We start from the raw sequence: 20,736 nt of genomic DNA, 5'->3' as shown, positions 1-20,736 counted from the left end.
ACATCCCTATGGGTATCGGCTGCGATTTGACGAAGCGACCAACCTGCCCTTCTCAGCCCGATCACCATACCCGTCGTAAAGTCGTCTGTCTGCTGGAAATGCCTCCGTTGACGGCGGCCTGGCATTCTTAGCTATACACGTGTCCTGTGGCACACGACAACACGTTCTACAATGACTGTCGGCTGAGAAATCACGGTACGAATGGGCCATTCGCCAACGCTGTGTCCCATTTATCGTTCGCTACGTGCGCTGCACAGCGGCGCATTTCACATCATGAGCATACCTCAGTGACGTCAGTCTACCCTGCAATTGGCATAAAGTTCTGACCACTCCTTCTTTGTGTTGCATTTGCTCTGTCAGTCAGTGTATATTAGTGGTGGCATCTTCTGAGTAAATTTCTAAGTTGGCATAGTTTCAGTTTCACTAATAGAGGAGTTCATTTAGGCACTAGATTTAAATGCGCGGCGTTGAGGTGTACCTCCCGGTACAGTTATGATCATTAATTTCCATAGAATTATTTGGGTAATATTTATCACAGATAATCACACAATCGTTTTCACAAAATTGATGTATTCCATTTGAAAAATTCTCAATTTAATCATGACTCACTTGCTAAATTAATAAATTAGTTATTTAATTTTTACTATTCTTATTATTTTGTTACCTCCTTAGCTTACAAGTTAATTGCGTCGTCTGAAGACATTTAATTTCAGTTTGCACAGCATTTTACAGTTTTGAAATCAATTAGAAATCCAGTGAAAATGTAATTAGAATTTCATTAATAAATCGCTAGCCGTAGCTCATGATTTAAATAAACGATCTTTCAAATAAATCAGCTTTAAAAGAAAATAACTTCAAATCTAGTCTTACCTACAACGCACAACCAGAATAGAGCAAAATGTAAAATTTGGGAACTTGAAAATATTCCCAAATACTTCATTCACACATCTCATTTACACAAGGGTAACACGAATGTTATGTACATCCTGACTTAATTAGTTATAGGCTACTTTGTTCTTAAACATGGTCGGTTCAGTAAGATTAAGTAGATAAAATTATGTCCGGTGAACTTAATTAGTGACCAGTGATCGAATTAGAGTTATCACTTTCAAGAACGACGGCGATCCATCTAAATTCCAGAAATGTATTCGAAGATTCTAATAGAATTTAATAATCATCACCATCACCTGGTTTAATACGGAGTTCGTGAGCCTCAGTCATTTTATTATTATTCCCTACACTCATGAAATGCCTTCAACACGTGTTCAACATTTATTACCACTCAATGTGTTTCAAAGACACAAGAAACAAATTATCAAAATTATATCCCTCAGGATCTCCAATATTCGAGGCGAATTTTGTTAACAGAGCACATCTAAAATCATATACGAGAATATTCTAACTCAGTTTATGGCTCACGACCATTAAATTAACTTTTTAACCCGGTCTCATATTTTTAATTATTATTATTATTATTATTATTATTATTATTATTATTATTATTATTATTATTATTATTATTATTATTATTATTATTATTATTGATTATAAAGTCTATCAGTCCTCTTGAATTTGTGATGAATTTAGAATACACGATTCTAAAGCATTGTAAGAAAAGGATACATGAAACTCAATTTGACACTACTTCCCAAAATTAGGTAGGATTCCAATTATCACATATAAATCAGGTAAAGTTTATCGCGAGGTCAATGATTTTTCATGTATAAATCCTGCACTTGAGAATCCATTCGAAAAACAACTACAGCAACTACTCTAAGAGAAATCAAAATTTCAGTCACACAGGTAACTCGTCTACCTCGTCACCTTTAAGAATGAAAATGGAAATAACTCAAACTACAGCAAATACTAATAGAACTACGATCGAGGGAGGAAAGATCGTCTAGTTATTACATAGATGAGAAAGATATTATACAATAAATGCTGGCTGTTGTGTCCCTTTCGTCAGTACCGCCTTACATTTTTAGCAGCTCATGGAGACACAGCAGTAGACGTCCCATTGTGGTGATTCTTGAGGAAGCAGAATTCATCTTGAGGTTGACGACGATCCATTGAACTGGGTCTTGGCCACGTGTCTAACACAACAGGCATTCATATATGTACACGCCAATCGAAATGTTCACGTGGAGAAATAAACTTAACTTGAATCCTCTAAATTTGAAGTACCACTTCGTGAAGTTCTACTTTAAATTACTGCAGTCACATTTTTTTTTGCTAGGGGCTTTACGTCGCACCGACACAGATAGGTCTTATGGCGACGATGGGAAAGGAAAGGCCTAGGAGTTGGAAGGAAGCGGCCGTGGCCTTAATTAAGGTACAGCCCCAGCATTTGCCTGGTGTGAAAATGGGAAACCACGGAAAACCATCTTCAGGGCTGCCGATAGTGGGATTCGAACCTACTATCTCCCGGATGCAAGCTCACAGCCACGCGCCTCTATGCGCACAGCCAACTCGCCCGGTACAGTCACAATTAGCAGAGTAGATTATCGTGCACAGGATTGAAATTAAGTCCCACATGTTACCGATAAACAGCAAGTACGTAATATGAGCAGGTCGAGCAGCGCAGAGCAGAATAACTAAGAGAAAGATTTAATGTACACACGAAGTTTCATACCTTTTGCTCGGGGGTGTGTAGTTTTCCAACACCACCATTGGTTCCCCCGTGCCACTTTTAATTTGTTAAGACTATTCCACAAGTTTTGTAAATAGAGCTCGTCAGGCACACGCGCTATAGCCCCGGGGAACCAGTCTGTCACGTGATCTCCTCCTGCACTCGATCGAAGAACGGATCAATACTTGCTCCTTCTGAAGCGGAAAAAACAGTCAGACGCACTAACACGCCTTTCTGAATGATAAAATCCAGCCCTTGACAAACAATCAATTATTCAACGTGGGCCTGTAGCAAATGTCTAATTATGACCAATTTTGACGGGGACAGTACTATTTAGCACGAAGAAGGCTTTGTCGTAGTTAAAGTATATGTGATTGAAGGAAGTATTAAAAGTTAGACCATTAGGCAGTACCATATGGCTGATAAAACCGACACGAGGGAATGTTTTAAAAGTCGCTATGATTGGTGGGAAGCGGTAAATAAATTTGTTAACAGACACTGGAATTGCGTTTAAGGCAGTTGTTGAGGAATATGAAAACAGGTTTGCACCTTTAAAGGTGGTAAATAATGGTAAAGATTCATTATATTATAGCAGAGGAATATAGAGACCAAGAAGGTGGTGCAGGTTGGAGTCAGAAATGGCTGTGGAAGTAAGGAGAAATTGAAGGAACATACTAGGGAATTGAATCTAGCAAAGAATTCAGCTAAGGATAACATGATGAAAAGTATACTTGGCGGTCATACATATTTTAGTGTAAGGGGAAAAATGTATAGATAGGTACTTAAACGCAGAAAGTGGTCCCAGGGAGGACATTCCAGGAATCATTATTGAACAAGGAATGTGTATGCGAGGATGTGCAAAAGGCAAAAGTATTCAGTCAGCAGTTTGTAAAGGTTGTTAGTTACAAGGATAATGCCCAAAGAGAGGAGGAGACTAATACATACGAAGTATTAACATTGACCTACGATAACAATGATATTTACACATGTTGAAAGTTAAAAAGCAGCTGGAATTGATTTGATTATTGTGTGCGTGAAGGAACTAGACCAAATGAATGGAGAGTCTACAGTAGCCCATGCGGAAAAACGAACGGGTGATAGACATAAAGCAGAAAATTACAGGCTAGTCAGTTTGATATGCAAAGCACGTAAGCTTTGGGAAAGCATTCTTTTCTAGAAAATAGAATTCAGAGAATTAGCTTAGGCGAATATTTATCTGACCCTGTAATAATTAAGAGGGTAATTACTCACAGCAGTATTGTGGAACCTTTATATTTTCTTTTGTATATCAGTGATATGTGTAAAGAAGTGGAATAAGAGGTAAGGCTTTTTGCAGACGATGTTATTCTGTACAGGATAATCAATAAGTGACAAGATTGAGAGCAACTGCAAAATGACTTCGATAATGTTGTGAGGTGGACAGTAGGCAGGTTAAATGTCAGGTTTTGAGTTCACAAATAAGGTAAGTCCTCTGAGTTTTAATTACTGCATTGATGGGATGAAAGTATCTAGGTGTTAATATAAGGAAAGTTATTCATTGCGATAATCACATAAATGTGAATGTAAAGAATGGGTACAAATCTCTGCACATGGTTATGAGTGTGTTTAGGTGTTGTAGTAAGAATGTAAAGGAGAGGGCACATAAGTCTCTGGTAAGACCCCAAGTGGAGTATGGTTCGGTTGTATGGGCCCCTCGCCAGGATTACTTGACCCAAGAACTGGAAAATATACTAAGAAACACAGATCGATTTGTTCTGGGTGGTTTCCGTCAAAAGAGCAGTGTTACAAAAATGTCGCAAAATTTGGGCTGGATAGACTTGGGAGAAAGGAGACGATCTGCTCGGCTAAGTGGTGTGTTCCAAGCCGTGGAATGATATCAGTAGACCAATAAATTTGAGTGTTGTTTTCAAGGTAGGAATGATCAGTCCATGAAAATAAAGTTGGAATTCAAGGGGATAAATTGAGGCAAATATTCGTTTACAGGAAGGGGAGTTAGGGATTGGAATAACTTACCCAGTGAGATGTTCAGTATATTTCCAATTTCTTTTTAATCATTCAAGAAAATCTAGGATAAGAACAGAAAAGTATAATCATTTGAGTTCAATTTTCATGGAATGTAGCCACCCATTCAACCACTCATTGATCTAGTCCAATAACCCTCATTTTAATCAGTAATTCCCAATAATATAGCCTACCGGAAGACTTGGTAACGTGAATACCGTTGCAGTTATTTCACCTCGCGAATGTCATTTGTCTGCTATATATTGCTTCTATAGTGCAAGTTGAGCCAAGTTACCCAAAACTCCAACTGGCTCCTAAAAATCCCGTAAGTAAATTCACAAACGAGCCTAAAATTATGAGGAAGCAGTACCCACCAGAGAGTAGGTTATTAAGCAAGTTGTGATAATTGCGCTCAACCTTATGATTCTAAATTACCTGTGGATAATTGAACACACACGACTTTGACAGGGTCATAAATTCATTGATGTTATTCGACATTAAGTTTATTGCCACAAAAACACGAATCAAGGTTGACGCGAAGCACGAGGAATAGCACTTCCCATGTATTATCCATCCATCAGCATTGACTGGAATATTAATGAGTGCCTTCGCAGAATTTTTCCATTTGTGTGTTTAATTTCTGGTAACTACAGCGTAGGAAATGCATTTTTTTATATCATTCCAATTATTATTATTATTATTATAATTACCGACATGCACATTTTCAACATAGAGTATTCTCATAATATTTTGACTGAGCACAACTCATCAATGTGTACTAGCAATTACATTAGTGCACAATCTCTTCTTCATAATCGAAAACTAACGTACTCTGATCAATTCTAAGAGAATATAATGTATTTTACCTGGTCTTGAAACATTGTTGCACCAAATGCCCAAACACACGAAAAAACGAAGTATATTTCCGTCCACTCTTTAGGACAACCTGCAACAGAACATGTTTCATATCATTCGGAAATCCATCCATCCATCCATCCATCCATCCATCCATCCATCCATCCATCCATCCATCCATCCATCCATCCATCCATCCATCCATCCATCCATCCATCCATCCATCCATCCATCCACATCATAGGCTGTTGTACGTTTCTACATTTAGTTGCATATGACAGTGTATTTACAAAACACCTTCAAAATCCGCTAATTATAACTAACACTCAGCCCTAGGTCAAGACCTCTTAGCCTTAAGTCCTTAGCAACTCAGTCTAAGCATCGTCATCTTAGAGTCTCTCTATTTCCGTTACTCTCCATGGCATTGTCGATTATCCACGTCCATTCGCCACACATAACCCCACTACCGAAGCCGATAGATGCGAACCGATTTATCTATCGACTTCGTTGATATATCCACATTCTGAATACCCGCTACCATTTTTCCATCCTGTTTGTAACGTGATCATTCTCGCTACTTTCAAGTCTGTTACTTCTAAGTTAACAAAACGATATCCTTCGTCCTTCCAGCCTTCACCCCCGTAAGACATAGTTGGAATAAATACAGACTTTTACTATTTGGTTTCGTCTAGGGACTGCTTTCTTTCTTACAGAAAACAGTTGATCACTACTGCGAACTCATTGCATTAGTTTTGCTGCACCTTGATTAAACCTCAATTAATACTGGGAGATTACTCATCATAAATACTGCCTAATACGGTTTTGTGTACCAAACCACCATTCATTTCTCTTAGACGTTTTACCTACACTATTAAAATCCCATTAGTCTTCTATAGCCAATTTTCAAATCAATCTCACTGCACCAAATTCCAAGTTACATGACATTACATCGTAGGTTTTCGTCACAATCTGCAATAAGGTCAAGTCGTTGGCAGAGGACAAATTGCTTACTATACTGCCCGTCCACTTTTAGTAGTACATGATTCATGAAAACAATGAGCAACAAAGATCAAAGATTACAGCCCTCTCAAAAACCTGCAAGAACGTTTAACAGAGAAATTCAACGAACAATTCTCACTACAGCCCAATTATCTAAAAATACCTCTCGTTGTTTTATTAATCTGCTCTTAATCACACAATTCACCAGAATGGTTGAGGTATTTTTATCCGTACTCCGTCATATGCCTCCTCCAGATCTGTTAAAACAATAACCGAATTGTCTATACCTCTCGAAGCACTTTTCCAAAACCTGGCGCATACAGAAAATCCGACCCTGATCCACACTGTGGACTGAAACGACACTGGTTATCATTCAACTTACTCTCAACTATCAATCACACCCTCCTTTACAAAATGCCTGTGAACACTTTACCTTGCCTGGCATACTGGTCAGTGAAATACCTCGATAGCTGCTGAACCGTACAGAAGTATGTCGGACCAGCAGCAGGTCTATGCTTTTCCTCTAGCACTGGTGGTGCAGGAATGAGAGGCAGAACAACATAAAATTTTGCAGCTCAAGGTAAAATTAGAAACACAAGCAATTACGCAAGACTTGCCTTCAAATACCCCCCCTATACAAAGGGCCAATTTGGAAGCAATTCCAGAGAAAACTATACCACAAGAAAAACGAGGAGAGGACAAATAGGATTTGCTACCTTGAGGACCAGTATCATACTAAATCCACGTAAAAAACAAAAGACTCCTTTAAAATTCAAAATAAATATTCAATATTTCACCCTCAGTGTAAGGAAAATCTTTACTATGTTCGTTACCTAGTGTTCTGATATCAGGTTATATCAGCAGACGCACGTGTCGGATGTACAGTCTCACGAAGTCTAATGATAGCATAAATTCTACATAAATGTGATGTGTTTTACGGACTACACTCAAAAATCATCAATGTTGTTATAAATCCCGCCTACGGTGCAGATGTGGCGCGTAGAAACAATAATATATCACAGCTTTTGGCACCGGTACCGCCATTGTCTTGGGATACAAGGTCGAATCCACGTCGCTCGGGAGAGGAAACCACACGTTTGCGTGAAATTTGAATAAGCTTATGCGGTACGAATCTTCAGACACTAAGGTAGTTACTTTTGGGGGGTTCGTCGGCATCCGGTAACGGTGGCCCCTTGGACGAGCCCTGAACCGGCGAGGGACGTCACAGCGCCGTGCGGGCTCCTCGTAAAAAGCGCGCTCGTAAACTCACATGACCTTAAGCTGGCTACGTGTTCAGGCTTAACCTTACAGACCTAAGGGCGTTAACCGCACAGACCCTAATTCGAAGCGTAGGAGTATCAGCTTAACCTAACTTAACTACCGGGATAACCACACAAGAGTGCTAGCTTAACCTACAGACTTGTAGTTCGACACCCCGGATAACTGCGGGCCACGCGTTAACCTCCCAGGACTTAGAGGTGAAGTTGGAACAAGATGGCGGCTATAAGCCTCAATGCGTATTTTTCATCCATAGGGGCAAAACTTTGGAAAGCGGCCCAAGGGAGCTCGGAGCTGAACTTTCAACTAGATGGCTGCTACAAGGCTCAATACGTATGTTTTATTCATGGGGGCGTAATTTCGGAGGGTGACTTCGGGAGCTCAGAGCTCAACTAGGAACAAGATGGCAGCTGAGATGGTGTAAGACTTAATACATGTAGTTCATTCATAGGGAATGTAACATTTAGGAGGCATCATAGGCCCCAGCCTATATACAGCTGTGCATGTGTTCATTAATGAAAGTAGAAAGTAGATTGCTGTATTAGGAGTGATGAATGAAGGGGTAGGCTTATTGAAATAAATAAGAAGATTGCTTTATCACGTGTATATTAACATATCTGAGATACAGCTTGAAGAGCACATAGCTTTAAAATGCATTGCTTAATTCACGCATACAAAGTTTACAGTCCTTAGTCATTGGTTTTAGTCCATCCCAATCGGTATTACCGTTTATACCTCGATTCTTGCAGTGTAGCGCCTAACGTCTGCATGCGGATACTTCTCATGACATCTTACAAAGGAAAGATAGCACCCCCAAGCGGAATGTATATCGCATGCAGCGTACGTTGATAGAAAACTTTATGGTAAATAAATAATCAAATGCTGTAGCATACAGCCTAAGCGTTTATGTTTATAGAAAGCTGTAATACACCTGTACACCGTGTTTTAGAGATTTGCTTCATGTCACGATCTAAATTAATAAGGCGATAATGTTTATTCACAAGTCTAAGGATAACGTTACCGATGTGTTTTAAAGTCACTGGATGATAAAGCACAACTGACGGTTTCCTACGATTACTGCAACCACCTTCTTGTGTAATGATAAAGTCGTGCAGGCTGATCGAAGTTTGTTGATTACTGATGGTCACTGAAAACTGGTATAGGTTGATCAGACTCATGACGTAGGTTCGGTTTTAGTTCTCTTGATGAAAATCTGAGGAACGGCTAAATCGAAACAGGTTGTGATTTGAAGTCAATCTTGAAAAAGTTTCTATAACACATTTGTCTGCAATGTTGCTTAGTGAAAGAGAGAATTTGTAATTATAATTACTATAACTCTCATCACCAAACTGTTCAATCAACACACTTTTAATGTATTCATGTATATCGTCTACAAAATAAGTGCCTGACGGCAGGATTAGAACATACTCATCGTAGTAGATCTTGTTTCTGCCATCTCGCACGTAACGGATTTTATTGTAGCCTTCAAATGATGCTAGCCCAAGACTATGCAGCCGATGATTTTGACCGGTAGGTTAAAATAGGGAATTCTTTCAGCTCCTTCTCCTCGTACAATAAACGTTCATGCAATGCTCGTCATCCCGTGCACTCTAATGCCTTTTTTCTGCAGTGTTGGTTTGATATAAGAACATTAGACATAATCACCCACAATGCGTGTGTTGTACTTTTGCGCACGCTTTTTATTGTAAACAATGTATACACTGCTTCCGAAATATTGCATCAGCTCAGCTGGAGGGGTAAGCTTCCATAACTATCGAAAAACCCTACATTCGAGTTACGGTTTTACGTAGGCAACGTAACGGGTTCCATTTAAACAACTGTCGTCTGAGGTGATTACAGCACTCTCAAGTCTCTGTGGATATGCTAATAGGTGGTCTCGCATATACACACCTCGAAAATCGTGAATTCCTGGTTTATAGCATACGTAGCAAAACCTTCCTGGATTAGAGCTCGATGTGGCAGTGCATTCAGTAGACGATAGTAGTAGGGCAACAGTGGTTCAGAAACAATGGGTGTTGAATCAGCAATTTCCCACGAATTCATTTACCCCTGACAATATCATTGACCCATGACGTCACGGCCACGTGCTATTGTTTAAGAAAACAAGACCACGTGGTCTTGTTTTGAAAGGTGTGATGCGCGGAATTTGAATAAAGGACCGAGCCTAACCTGATAAGCGTCATCTTGGAGGGTCCTGAACTCACACCACGTGCTTTTATTTACAAATGAAGACCACGTGCTCTTGATTTGACAGGTGTGAGGCGCGGAATTTAAATAAGTGCGCAAGGATAACCTCACAGACGCCAACTTGGAGGGACTTAACCACACTCCAAGTGCCTTTGCTTACAAAACACGGCCATGTACTCTTTGTTTTGACAGCTGTCAAGACGACAAAGTGCTGAGACGTCCAAGAGAGCAAGGCTAACCGCAGAAGTTAGCTTAGGTTAGGCAACCGAGGATTTTTGCTTTGTTGATTTCGGATGGGTGTTGAGAGGTAGTCGTTTCCTCCCAGCTCCCTTACTAAAAAATAGGGGACGGGTGAGTGAGAGATGTGAGTAGAGGTGCTGTGGGGCTCCTACGGCAGGCCAATCCGAGGCCGCGGAATGGGTCAGGAGACTGCTGACGTCATAGTGCGGGAAATTTGAATTTTGGCTTTTAATTCGAATTTTGGCGGGAAATTTGAATTTCGCCGGGAGATTCGTATTTGTAAACGAAGCCTAGTGGTTTTTGACAGCTGCCATCCGCCAACCTTGAACAACAACGCAAAGTTTACTTCCGTGCTGCCACCTTAACGGCACTAAACCTCAACAACAACAACGCATCGCTAACCTCAGTGCCGCCATCTTGACGGAGCGAAATCTCATCCTTATGAACGTGTTGGCGGGAAATTTGCAAACTTCCACGTGATTTTTCACATCTGTCATCCGCCATCTGGCATTGCTAACTTCAGTGCTGCCATCTTGACGGGGCAAAATCCTCATGGATGCCACTTTAGGCACGTTGGCGCGCGAAATTTGAAATTCCACGGCTCTTATCAGTAGTATAATAAGCGGGTTCGGCCGCCTCCTCCTCCTCCCGCCTCCTCCTCCGCCGCCGCCTCCGCCTCCGCCGCCGCCTCCGCCTCCGCCTCCGCCTCCGCCGCCCGCGGGAAATTTGAATTTTGGCGGGAAATTTGAATTTTGGCGCGAGATTTGAATTTGTAAACAAAGCCACGTGCTTTTTGACAGCTGTCATCGACAACAACGCAACGCTAACCTCACTGCTGCCATCTTGACGGGCCTAAACCTCACTAGTGCTAACTTAACCTAACTAGCATGAGGTAAACAAAGTCACGTGTTTTTTGACAGCCACGTGCTTTTTGACAGACAACAACGCATCGCTAACCTCAGTACTGCCATCTTGACGGGCCTAAACCTCAGTAGTGCCAACTTAACCTAACTAGTGCGAGATAAACAAATCCACGTGCTTTTTGACAGCCACGTGCTTTTTGACAGATTTGTAAACAAAGCCACGTGCTTTTTGACAGCTCTCATCGACAACAACGCATCGCTAACCTCAGTACTGCCATCTTGACGGGCCTAAACCTCAGTAGTACCAACTTAACCTAACTAGCGTGTGGTAAACAAAGCCACGTGCTTTTGACAGCCACGTGCTTTTTTGACAGCTGTCATCCGCCATCTTTAAACTACAGAGCACCGTGCTGCCCTCTTTCATCACCTATCATCGGCAGTGCTGCCATCTTGACAGACCTAAACCTTAGTGCTACCAACTTAACCTCACTAGCTCGAGATAAACAAATACACGTGCTTTTTGACAGCTGTCATCCGCCATCTTTGAGCACAGTGCTGCCCTCTTTAGCTACTTACCTTTGAAATGTGGTGGCGGATAATTTGAAAAATGCTTTTCGACAAGCAGCCATCTTTGAGCACCGTGCTACCCTCTATGTGGTGGCGGCAAATTGAAAAATTCCACGTGCTCTTGTTTGGAAACAAACTCACGTGCTTTTTCGACAGCTACCATCTGCCATCTTTAATCTATAGAGCACAGTGCTGTCCTCTTTAGCTACTTACCTTTGAAATGTGGTGGCGACAAATTCCACGTGCTCTTGTTTAGTAAACAAACTCACGTGCTTTTTTGTCAGCTGTCATCCGCCATCTTTAATCTATAGAGCACAGTGCTGCCCTCTTTATCGTAGTAGATGTAAATTCGTCACAGCTGTCATCCGCAGTGCTGCCATCTTAACGGGCTTAAACCTTAGTGCTACCAACTTAACCTTACTAGCGCGAGATAAACAAATCCACGTGCTTTTTGACAGCTGTCATCCACCATCTTTAATCTATAGAGCACAGTGGTGCCCTCTTTAGCTACTTACCTTTGAAATGTGGTGGCGGATAATTTGAAAAATGCTTTTTGATAGCAGCCATCTTTGAGCACCGTGCTACCCTCTTTTGTGGTGGCAGGCAATTCCACGTGACAGCAGCCATCTTTAATCATGAGAGCACCGTGCTGCCCTCTATGTGGTGGCGGCAAATTCTACATGCTCTTGTTTGGAAACAAACTCACGTGCTTTTTTCTGGCAGCTGTCATCCGCCATCTTGCATCACAAACCTCAGTGCTGCGCTCTTTAGCTAGATACCTTTGAAATGTGGTGGCGGCAATTTGAAAAAAATCTATGTGCTCTTGTTTAGTAAACAAAGCCACGTGCTTTTTATGACAGCTATCATCCACCATCTTTAATCAATAGAGCACGGTGCTGCTATCATGCAGGCAATTTCATCACCTGTCATCCGCCATCTTTTAATGAACAGAGCACCGTGCTGCTCTCTGTAGTAGCGGGCAATTTGAAAAGTTCTGTTAGCTGTCATCCGCCATCTTTAATCAAGAGAGCACCGTGCTGCCATCTATGTGGTGGCGGCAAATTCTACGTGCTACGCGCAGCTGTCATCCACCATCTTACATCGCAAACCTCAGTGCTACACTCTATGTGGTGGCGGATAATTTAAAAAGAAAAATTCTACATCAGTCCTCTCTCGACGCTAATTGCACAAGATGGTGACTATACATGACTCCTTAAAGGCGCTTATGCAAGATGATCGCTATACATAGACGCCCTTGGGATGCTTGCTCAAGATCGCGGTTATACAAGGCTCCTTATGAGGGATGCTTGCGCGAGATGGTGGTTGCTCTTATGAGGCGGCTTAAGGATCCATGACTAGAGACGCCCTAAGGATGCTTGCGCAAGATGGCGGATGCAAGATGGCGGCTATACATAGCTCCTTATGAGACAGCCAGTACTCGATACAACATGTGATCAGAACATTGATTGATGTGTTCAGAACACTGTACTCGATACAACATGTGATTAAAACATTGTGTGGTGTGTTCAGAACACTACATAAGTAGAATCGAACGCTGTATTAGGGGATACCTTTGTTTAGATTGAAACATAACAAGACTAGAATTGAACACTGCACATTGATTGATTGATGTGTTCAGAACACAAAATAAGTAGAATCGAACACTGTACTCGATGTCGTTAACTTCAACATGTGATTAAAACATTGTCTGGTGTGTTCAGAACACTACATAAGTAGAATCGAACGCTGTACAACATGTTAGGGGATACCTTTGTTTAGATTGAAACATAAGAAGACTAGAATTGAACACTGCACTCGATGTCGTTACATGCGATCAGAACAATGATTGATGTGTTCAGATCACGAAACAAGTAGAACCGAACACTGTACAACATGTTAGGGGATACCTTTGTTCTAAGAAGATCAGCTTGAAACATAACAAGACTAGAATTGAACACTGCACTCGATACAACATGTAATCAGAACATTGATTGATGCGTTCAGATCACGAAACAAGTAGAACCGAACACTGTACAACATGTTAAGGGATACCTTTGTTTAGATTGAAACTAACAAGACTAACACTTCAAATGATTTGCTTAGTACGAAAATAAAAAAATATATACCGCGTAGCTAACTCGTTCATCATACTGCTAAGACGCTTAGTAATTGTGAATACACTCATACGAAAATCAAGAAAGCACACTGCGTAGCCAACTCGCTCGGCTCACTCGCTTAGTATTTGCAACACACACGGATAAGAATGTTCCGAGATACTTACATGTTTTTTAAGGGAGGGTGAAAGATCATAAATTATATGTACACATGTTGCCTCCTCCAAGTTGTAAGATGAAATAGACGCAGTCATGCGAGTTTCCGCTCTAGCTGGCGAACGGAAGTAGCATGATATCTCAGCAAAAAATAATACGCGTGAGCTTGCAAGTCAGACACAATGATGGATACCGCGATTCAAATCCTGGTAACTTATGCCGTCGGGAAGGGTATCCGGCGAGCATCTAGCTATAAATCCTCGAATCTCGACAGATTCATAATCCGAGTTCTTTGACGTCAGGAAGGGCAACTAGTTGAAAACAATTATCGAACACGCATCGCGAAGGCAAGAGTGTGCAGCGATATGCTTGTTTAGACTTGCAGATTACGAAAAGAAACATAACAAGACTTGAGTCTTAAAACAAATTCTTGCGATTTAAAATCTTAGTCAGGAAGGGCATCCAGCAGTAAAACAATAGTTCGTGATTTAAAATCTAGCAGTAAAACCCCCGATTCTCGACAGATTCTTAATCCGAGTTCTTTGACGTCAGGAAGGGCAACCGGTTGAAAACAATTATCGAACACGCATCGCGAAGGCAAGAGTGTGCAGCGATATGCTTGTTTAGACTTGCAGATTACGAAAAGAAACATAACAAGACTTGAGTCTTAAAACAAATTCTTGCGATTTAAAATCTTATTCAGGAAGGGCATCCAGCAGTAAAACAATAGTTCGTGATTTAAAATCTAGCAGTAAAACCCCCGATTCTCGACAGATTCTTAATCCGAGTTCTTTGACGTCAGGAAGGGCAACTAGTTGAAAACAATTATCGAACACGCATCGCGAAGGCAAGAGTGTGCAGCGATATGCTTGTTTAGACTTGCAGATTACGAAAAGAAACATAACAAGACTTGAGTCTTAAAACAAATTCTTGCGATTTAAAATCTTTGTCAGGAAGGGCATCCAGCAGTAAAACAATAGTTCGTGATTTAAAATCTAGCAGTAAAACCCCCGATTCTCGACAGATTCTTAATCCGAGTTCTTTGACGTCAGGAAGGGCAACTAGTTGAAAACAATTATCGAACACGCATCGCGAAGGCAAGAGTGTGCAGCGATATGCTTGTTTAGACTTGCAGATTACGAAAAGAAACATAACAAGACTTGAGTCTTAAAACAAATTCTTGCGATTTAAAATCTTAGTCAGGAAGGGCATCCAGCAGTAAAACAATAGTTCGTGATTTAAAATCTAGCAGTAAAACCCCCGATTCTCGACAGATTCTTAATCCGAGTTCTTTGACGTCAGGAAGGGCAACTAGTTGAAAACAATTATCGAACACGCATCGCGAAGGCAAGAGTGTGCAGCGATATGCTTGTTTAGACTTGCAGATTACGAAAAGAAACATAACAAGACTTGAGTCTTAAAACAAATTCTTGCGATTCAAAATCTTAGTCAGGAAGGGCATCCAGCAGTAAAACAATAGTTCGTGATTTAAAATCTAGCAGTAAAACCCCCGATTCTCGACAGATTCTTAATCCGAGTTCTTTGACGTCAGGAAGGGCAACTAGTTGAAAACAATTATCGAACACGCATCGCGAAGGCAAGAGTGTGCAGCGATATGCTTGTTTAGACTTGCAGATTACGAAAAGAAGCATAACAAGACTTGAGTCTTAAAACAAATTCTTGCGATTTAAAATCTTAGTCAGGAAGGGCATCCAACAGTAAAACAATAGTTCGTGATTTAAAATCTAGCAGTAAAACCCCCGATTCTCGACAGATTCTTAATCCGAGTTCTTTGACGTCAGGAAGGGCAACCGGTTGAAAACAATTATCGAACACGCATCGCGAAGGCAAGAGTGTGCAGCGATATGCTTGTTTAGACTTGCAGATTACGAAAAGAAACATAACAAGACTTGAGTCTTAAAACAAATTCTTGCGATTTAAAATCTTAGTCAGGAAGGGCATCCAGCAGTAAAACAATAGTTCGTGATTTAAAATCTAGCAGTAAAACCCCCGATTCTCGACAGATTCTTAATCCGAGTTCTTTCACGTCAGGAAGGGCAACTAGTTGAAAACAATTATCGAACACGCATCGCGAAGGCAAGAGTGTGCAGCGATATGCTTGTTTAGACTTGCAGATTACGAAAAGAAACATAACAAGACTTGAGTCTTAAAACAAATTCTTGCGATTTAAAATCATAGTCAGGAAGGGCATCCAGCAGTAAAACAATAGTTCGTGATTTAAAATCTAGCAGTAAAACCCCCGATTCTCGACAGATTCTTTATCCGAGTTCTTTGACGTCAGGAAGGGCAACTAGTTGAAAACAATTATCGAACACGCATCGCGAAGGCAAGAGTGTGCAGCGATATGCTTGTTTAGACTTGCAGATTACGAAAAGAAACATAACAAGACTTGAGTCTTAAAACAAATTCTTGCGATTTAAAATCTTAGTCAGGAAGGGCATCCAGCAGTAAAACAATAGTTCGTGATTTAAAATCTAGCAGCAAAACCCCCGATTCTCGACAGATTCTTAATCCGAGTTCTTTGACGTCAGGAAGTGCAACCGGTTGAAAACATTTATCGAACACGCATCGCGAAGGCAAGAGTGTGCAGTGATATGCTTGTTTAGACTTGCAGATTACGAAAAGAAACATAACAAGACTTGAGTCTTAAAACAAATTCTTGCGATTTAAAATCTTCGTCAGGAAGGGCATACAGCAGTAAAACAATAGTTCGTGATTTAAAATCTAGCTGTAAAACCCCCGATTCTCGACAGATTCTTAATCCGAGTTCTTTGACGTCAGGAAGGGCAACCGGTTGAAAACAATTATCGAACACGCATCGCGAAGGCAAGAGTGTGCAGCGATATGCTTGTTTAGACTTGCAGATTACGAAAAGAAACATAACAAGACTTGAGTCTTAAAACAAATTCTTGCGATTTAAAATCTTAGTCAGGAAGGGCATCCAGCAGTAAAACGATAGTTCGTGATTTAAAATCTAGCAGTAAAACCCCCGATTCTCGACAGATTCTTAATCCGAGTTCTTTGACGTCAGGAAGGGCAACTAGTTGAAAACAATTATCGAACACGCATCGCGAAGGCAAGAGTGTGCAGCGATATGCTTGTTTAGACTTGCAGATTACGAAAAGAAACATAACAAGACTTGAGTCTTAAAACAAATTCTTGCGATTTAAAATCTTAGTCAGGAAGGGCATCCAGCAGTAAAACAATAGTTCGTGATTTAAAATCTAGCAGTAACACCCCCGATTCTCGACAGATTCTTAATCCGAGTTCTTTGACGTCAGGAAGGGCAACTAGTTGAAAACAATTATCGAACACGCATCGCGAAGGCAAGAGTGTGCAGCGATATGCTTGTTTAGACTTGCAGATTACGAAAAGAAACATAACAAGACTTGAGTCTTAAAACAAATCCTTGCGATTCAAAATCTTAGTCAGGAAGGGCATCCAGCAGTAGAACAATAGTTCGTGATTTAAAATCTAGCAGTAAAACCCCCGATTCTCGACAGATTCTTAATCCGAGTTCTTTGACGTCAGGAAGGGCAACTAGTTGAAAACAATTATCGAACACGCATCGCGAAGGCAAGAGTGTGCAGCGATATGCTTGTTTAGACTTGCAGATTACGAAAAGAAGCATAACAAGACTTGAGTCTTAAAACAAATTCTTGCGATTTAAAATCTTAGTCAGGAAGGGCATCCAGCAGTAAAACAATAGTTCGTGATTTAAAATCTAGCAGTAAAACCCCCGATTCTCGACAGATTCTTAATCCGAGTTCTTTGACGTCAGGAAGGGCAACCGGTTGAAAACAATTATAGAACGCTCATCGCGAAGGCAAAACAAATTCTTGCGATTTAAAATCCTAGTCAGGAAGAGCAGCCGGTCGTAAAACTATGGTGTGAGGCGGGGTGTGCAAAAAAGCCAGCATTAAGTAAGGGCTGTTGATAGGAGGCGTTAAACCATGTGCATGCTCCTTCACCAGGAGAAGCATACATGCCGGTACCGTGCAGGTTCTTTCGATTGGAGTAGGCACTGTGTGTGTTTTAACCTCTCCGTACAATCATGATATTTTACGTTAGGAACTTACATAGGCTAAATGCTACACATTCCGTGTAAGAGGTTAGATACTGCCAGTTTTGCGTCAGGAAGGGCAACTCAACAAATTCTTGCGATTTAAAATCCTAGTCAGGAAGGGCAGCCGGTCGTAAAACTATGGTGTGAGGCGGGGTGTGCAAAAAAGCCAGCATTAAGTAAGGGCTGTTGATAGGAGGCGTTAAACCATGTGCATGCTCCTTCACCAGGAGAAGCCTACATGCCGGTACCGTGCAGGTTCTTTCGATAGGAGTAGGCACTGTGTGTGTTTTAACCTCTCCGTACAATCATGATATTTTACGTTAGGAACTTACATAGGCTAAAGGCTACACATTCCGTGTAAGAGGTTAGATACTGCCAGTTTTGCGTCAGGAAGGGCAACTCAACAAATTCTTGCGATTTAAAATCCTAGTCAGGAAGGGCAGCCGGTCGTAAAACTATGGTGTGAGGCGGGGTGTGCAAAAAGCCAGCATTAGGTAAGGGCTGTTGATAGGAGGCGTTAAACTATGTGCATGCTCCTTCACCAGGAGAAGCATACATGCCGGTACCGTGCAGGTTCTTTCGATAGGAGTAGGCACTGTGTGTGTTTTAACCTCTCCGTACAATCATGATATTTTACGTTAGGAACTTACATAGGCTAAATGCTACACATTCCGTGGCAGAGCCGGGAATCGAACTCGGACCTCCGAGGGTAGCAGCTAACTACTACACTACAGAGGAGGACTATTTCAGAATATTTTACAACCTTAATTAGTACTGTGTTTTAAGAGCTTGAATGGTACTCAGCTAAGAAGACGTTCGCGAGTTACAAGCCGCTTATCAGTGTCCTCGTTCAAGGCCGAGCCGGAAGATACGTGTACAATTTCAGCTAACACACGCATTCCGCTGCTCGCTCTGCGCTGATACGACTTCATGGACAGTAGAACAAACCCATAGCCTACAGTATGCATACCTCTCACCCGGTAGTCTCGGGTTCGATTCTCTTGGGAATAAAAATGTGTTTAAATCGCAAGAATTTGTTGAGTTGTCCTTTGCACACTCTTGCCTTCGCGATGCGTGTTCGATAATTGTTTTCAACCGGTTGCCCTTCCTGACGTCAAAGAACTCGGATTAAGAATCTGTCGAGAATCGGGGGTTTAACTGCTAGATTTTAAATCACGAACTATTGTTTTACTGCTGGATGCCCTTCCTGACTAAGATTTTAAATCGCAAGAATTTGTTTTAAGACTCAAGTCTTGTTATGTTTCTTTTCGTAATCTGCAAGTCTAAACAAGCATATCGCTGCACACTCTTGCCTTCGCGATGCGTGTTCGATAATTGTTTTCAACTAGTTGCCCTTCCTGACGTCAAAGAACTCGGATTAAGAATCTGTCGAGAATCGGGGGTTTTACTGCTAGATTTTAAATCACGAACTATTGTTTTACTGCTGGATGCCCTTCCTGACTAAGATTTTAAATCGCAAGAATTTGTTTTAAGACTCAAGTCTTGTTATGTTTCTTTTCGTAATCTGCAAGTCTAAACAAGCATATCGCTGCACACTCTTTCCTTCGCGATGCGTGTTCGAAAATTGTTTTCAACTAGTTGCCCTTCCTGACGTCAAAGAACTCGGATTAAGAATCTGTCGAGAATCGGGGGTTTTACTGCTAGATTTTAAATCACGAACTATTGTTTTACTGCTGGATGCCCTTCCTGACTAAGATTTTAAATCGCAAGAATTTGTTTTAAGACTCAAGTCTTGTTATGTTTCTTTTCGTAATCTGCAAGTCCAAACAAGCATATCGCTGCACACTCTTGCCTTCGCGATGCGTGTTCGATAATTGTTTTGAACTAGTTGCCCTTCCTGACGTCAAAGAACTCGGATTAAGAATCTGTCGAGAATCGGGGGTTTTACTGCTAGATTTTAAATCACGAACTATTGTTTTACTGCTGGATGCCCTTCCTGACTAAGATTTTAAATCGCAAGAATTTGTTTTAAGACTCAAGTCTTGTTATGTTTCTTTTCGTAATCTGCAAGTCTAAACAAGCATATCGCTGCACACTCTTGCCTTCGCGATGCGTGTTCGATAATTGTTTTCAACTAGTTGCCCTTCCTGACGTCAAAGAACTCCGATTAAGAATCTGTCGAGAATCGAGGATTTACAGCTAGATGCTCGCCGGATACCCTTCCCGACGGCATAAGTTACCAGGATTTGAATCGCGGTATCCATCATTGTGTCTGACTTGCAAGCTCACGCGTATTATTTTTTGCTGAGATATCATGCTACTTCCGTTCGCCAGCTAGAGCGGAAACTCGCAGTACTGCGTCTATTTCATCTTACAACTTGGAGGAGACAACATGTGTACATATAATTTATGATCTTTCACCCTCCCTTAAAAAACATGTAAGTATCTCGGAACATTCTTATCCGTGTGTGTTGCAAATACTAAGCGCTTGAGCCGAGCGAGTTGGCTACGCAGTGTGCTTTCTTGATTTTCGTATGAGTGTATTCACAGTTACTAAGCGTCTTAGCAGTGTGATGAACGAGTTAGCTACGCGGTATATATTTTTTTATTTTCGTACTAAGCAAATCATTTGAAGTGTTAGTCTTGTTAGTTTCAATCTAAACAAAGGTATCCCTTAACATGTTGTACAGTGTTCGGTTCTACTTGTTTCGTGATCTGAACGCATCAATCAATGTTCTGATTACATGTTGTATCGAGTGCAGTGTTCAATTCTAGTCT

At 41.1% G+C, this 20,736-nt stretch overlaps 1 protein-coding gene across 1 annotated transcript in view; it reads right to left on the bottom strand.

The window, feature by feature from the left end:
• LOC136863901 (dynein beta chain, ciliary-like) overlaps window positions 1-20,736 on the bottom strand; it is a 5,220,903-nt gene that overhangs the window by 2,653,646 nt on the left and 2,546,521 nt on the right. Inside the window, exon 45 of the mRNA XM_068226514.1 lies at window positions 5,497-5,576. Within this exon, the coding sequence (XP_068082615.1) occupies window positions 5,497-5,576 (80 nt within the window). The remainder of the gene's footprint in view (window positions 1-5,496; window positions 5,577-20,736) is intronic.

The sequence above is a fragment of the Anabrus simplex genome, chromosome 2, assembly GCF_040414725.1.
Source record: "Anabrus simplex isolate iqAnaSimp1 chromosome 2, ASM4041472v1, whole genome shotgun sequence".
In the NCBI taxonomy this organism is placed as follows: domain Eukaryota; kingdom Metazoa; phylum Arthropoda; class Insecta; order Orthoptera; family Tettigoniidae; genus Anabrus; species Anabrus simplex.
Note: the sequence above shows the minus strand (reverse complement) of the source record. Positions and strands in the feature narration are given on the sequence as shown.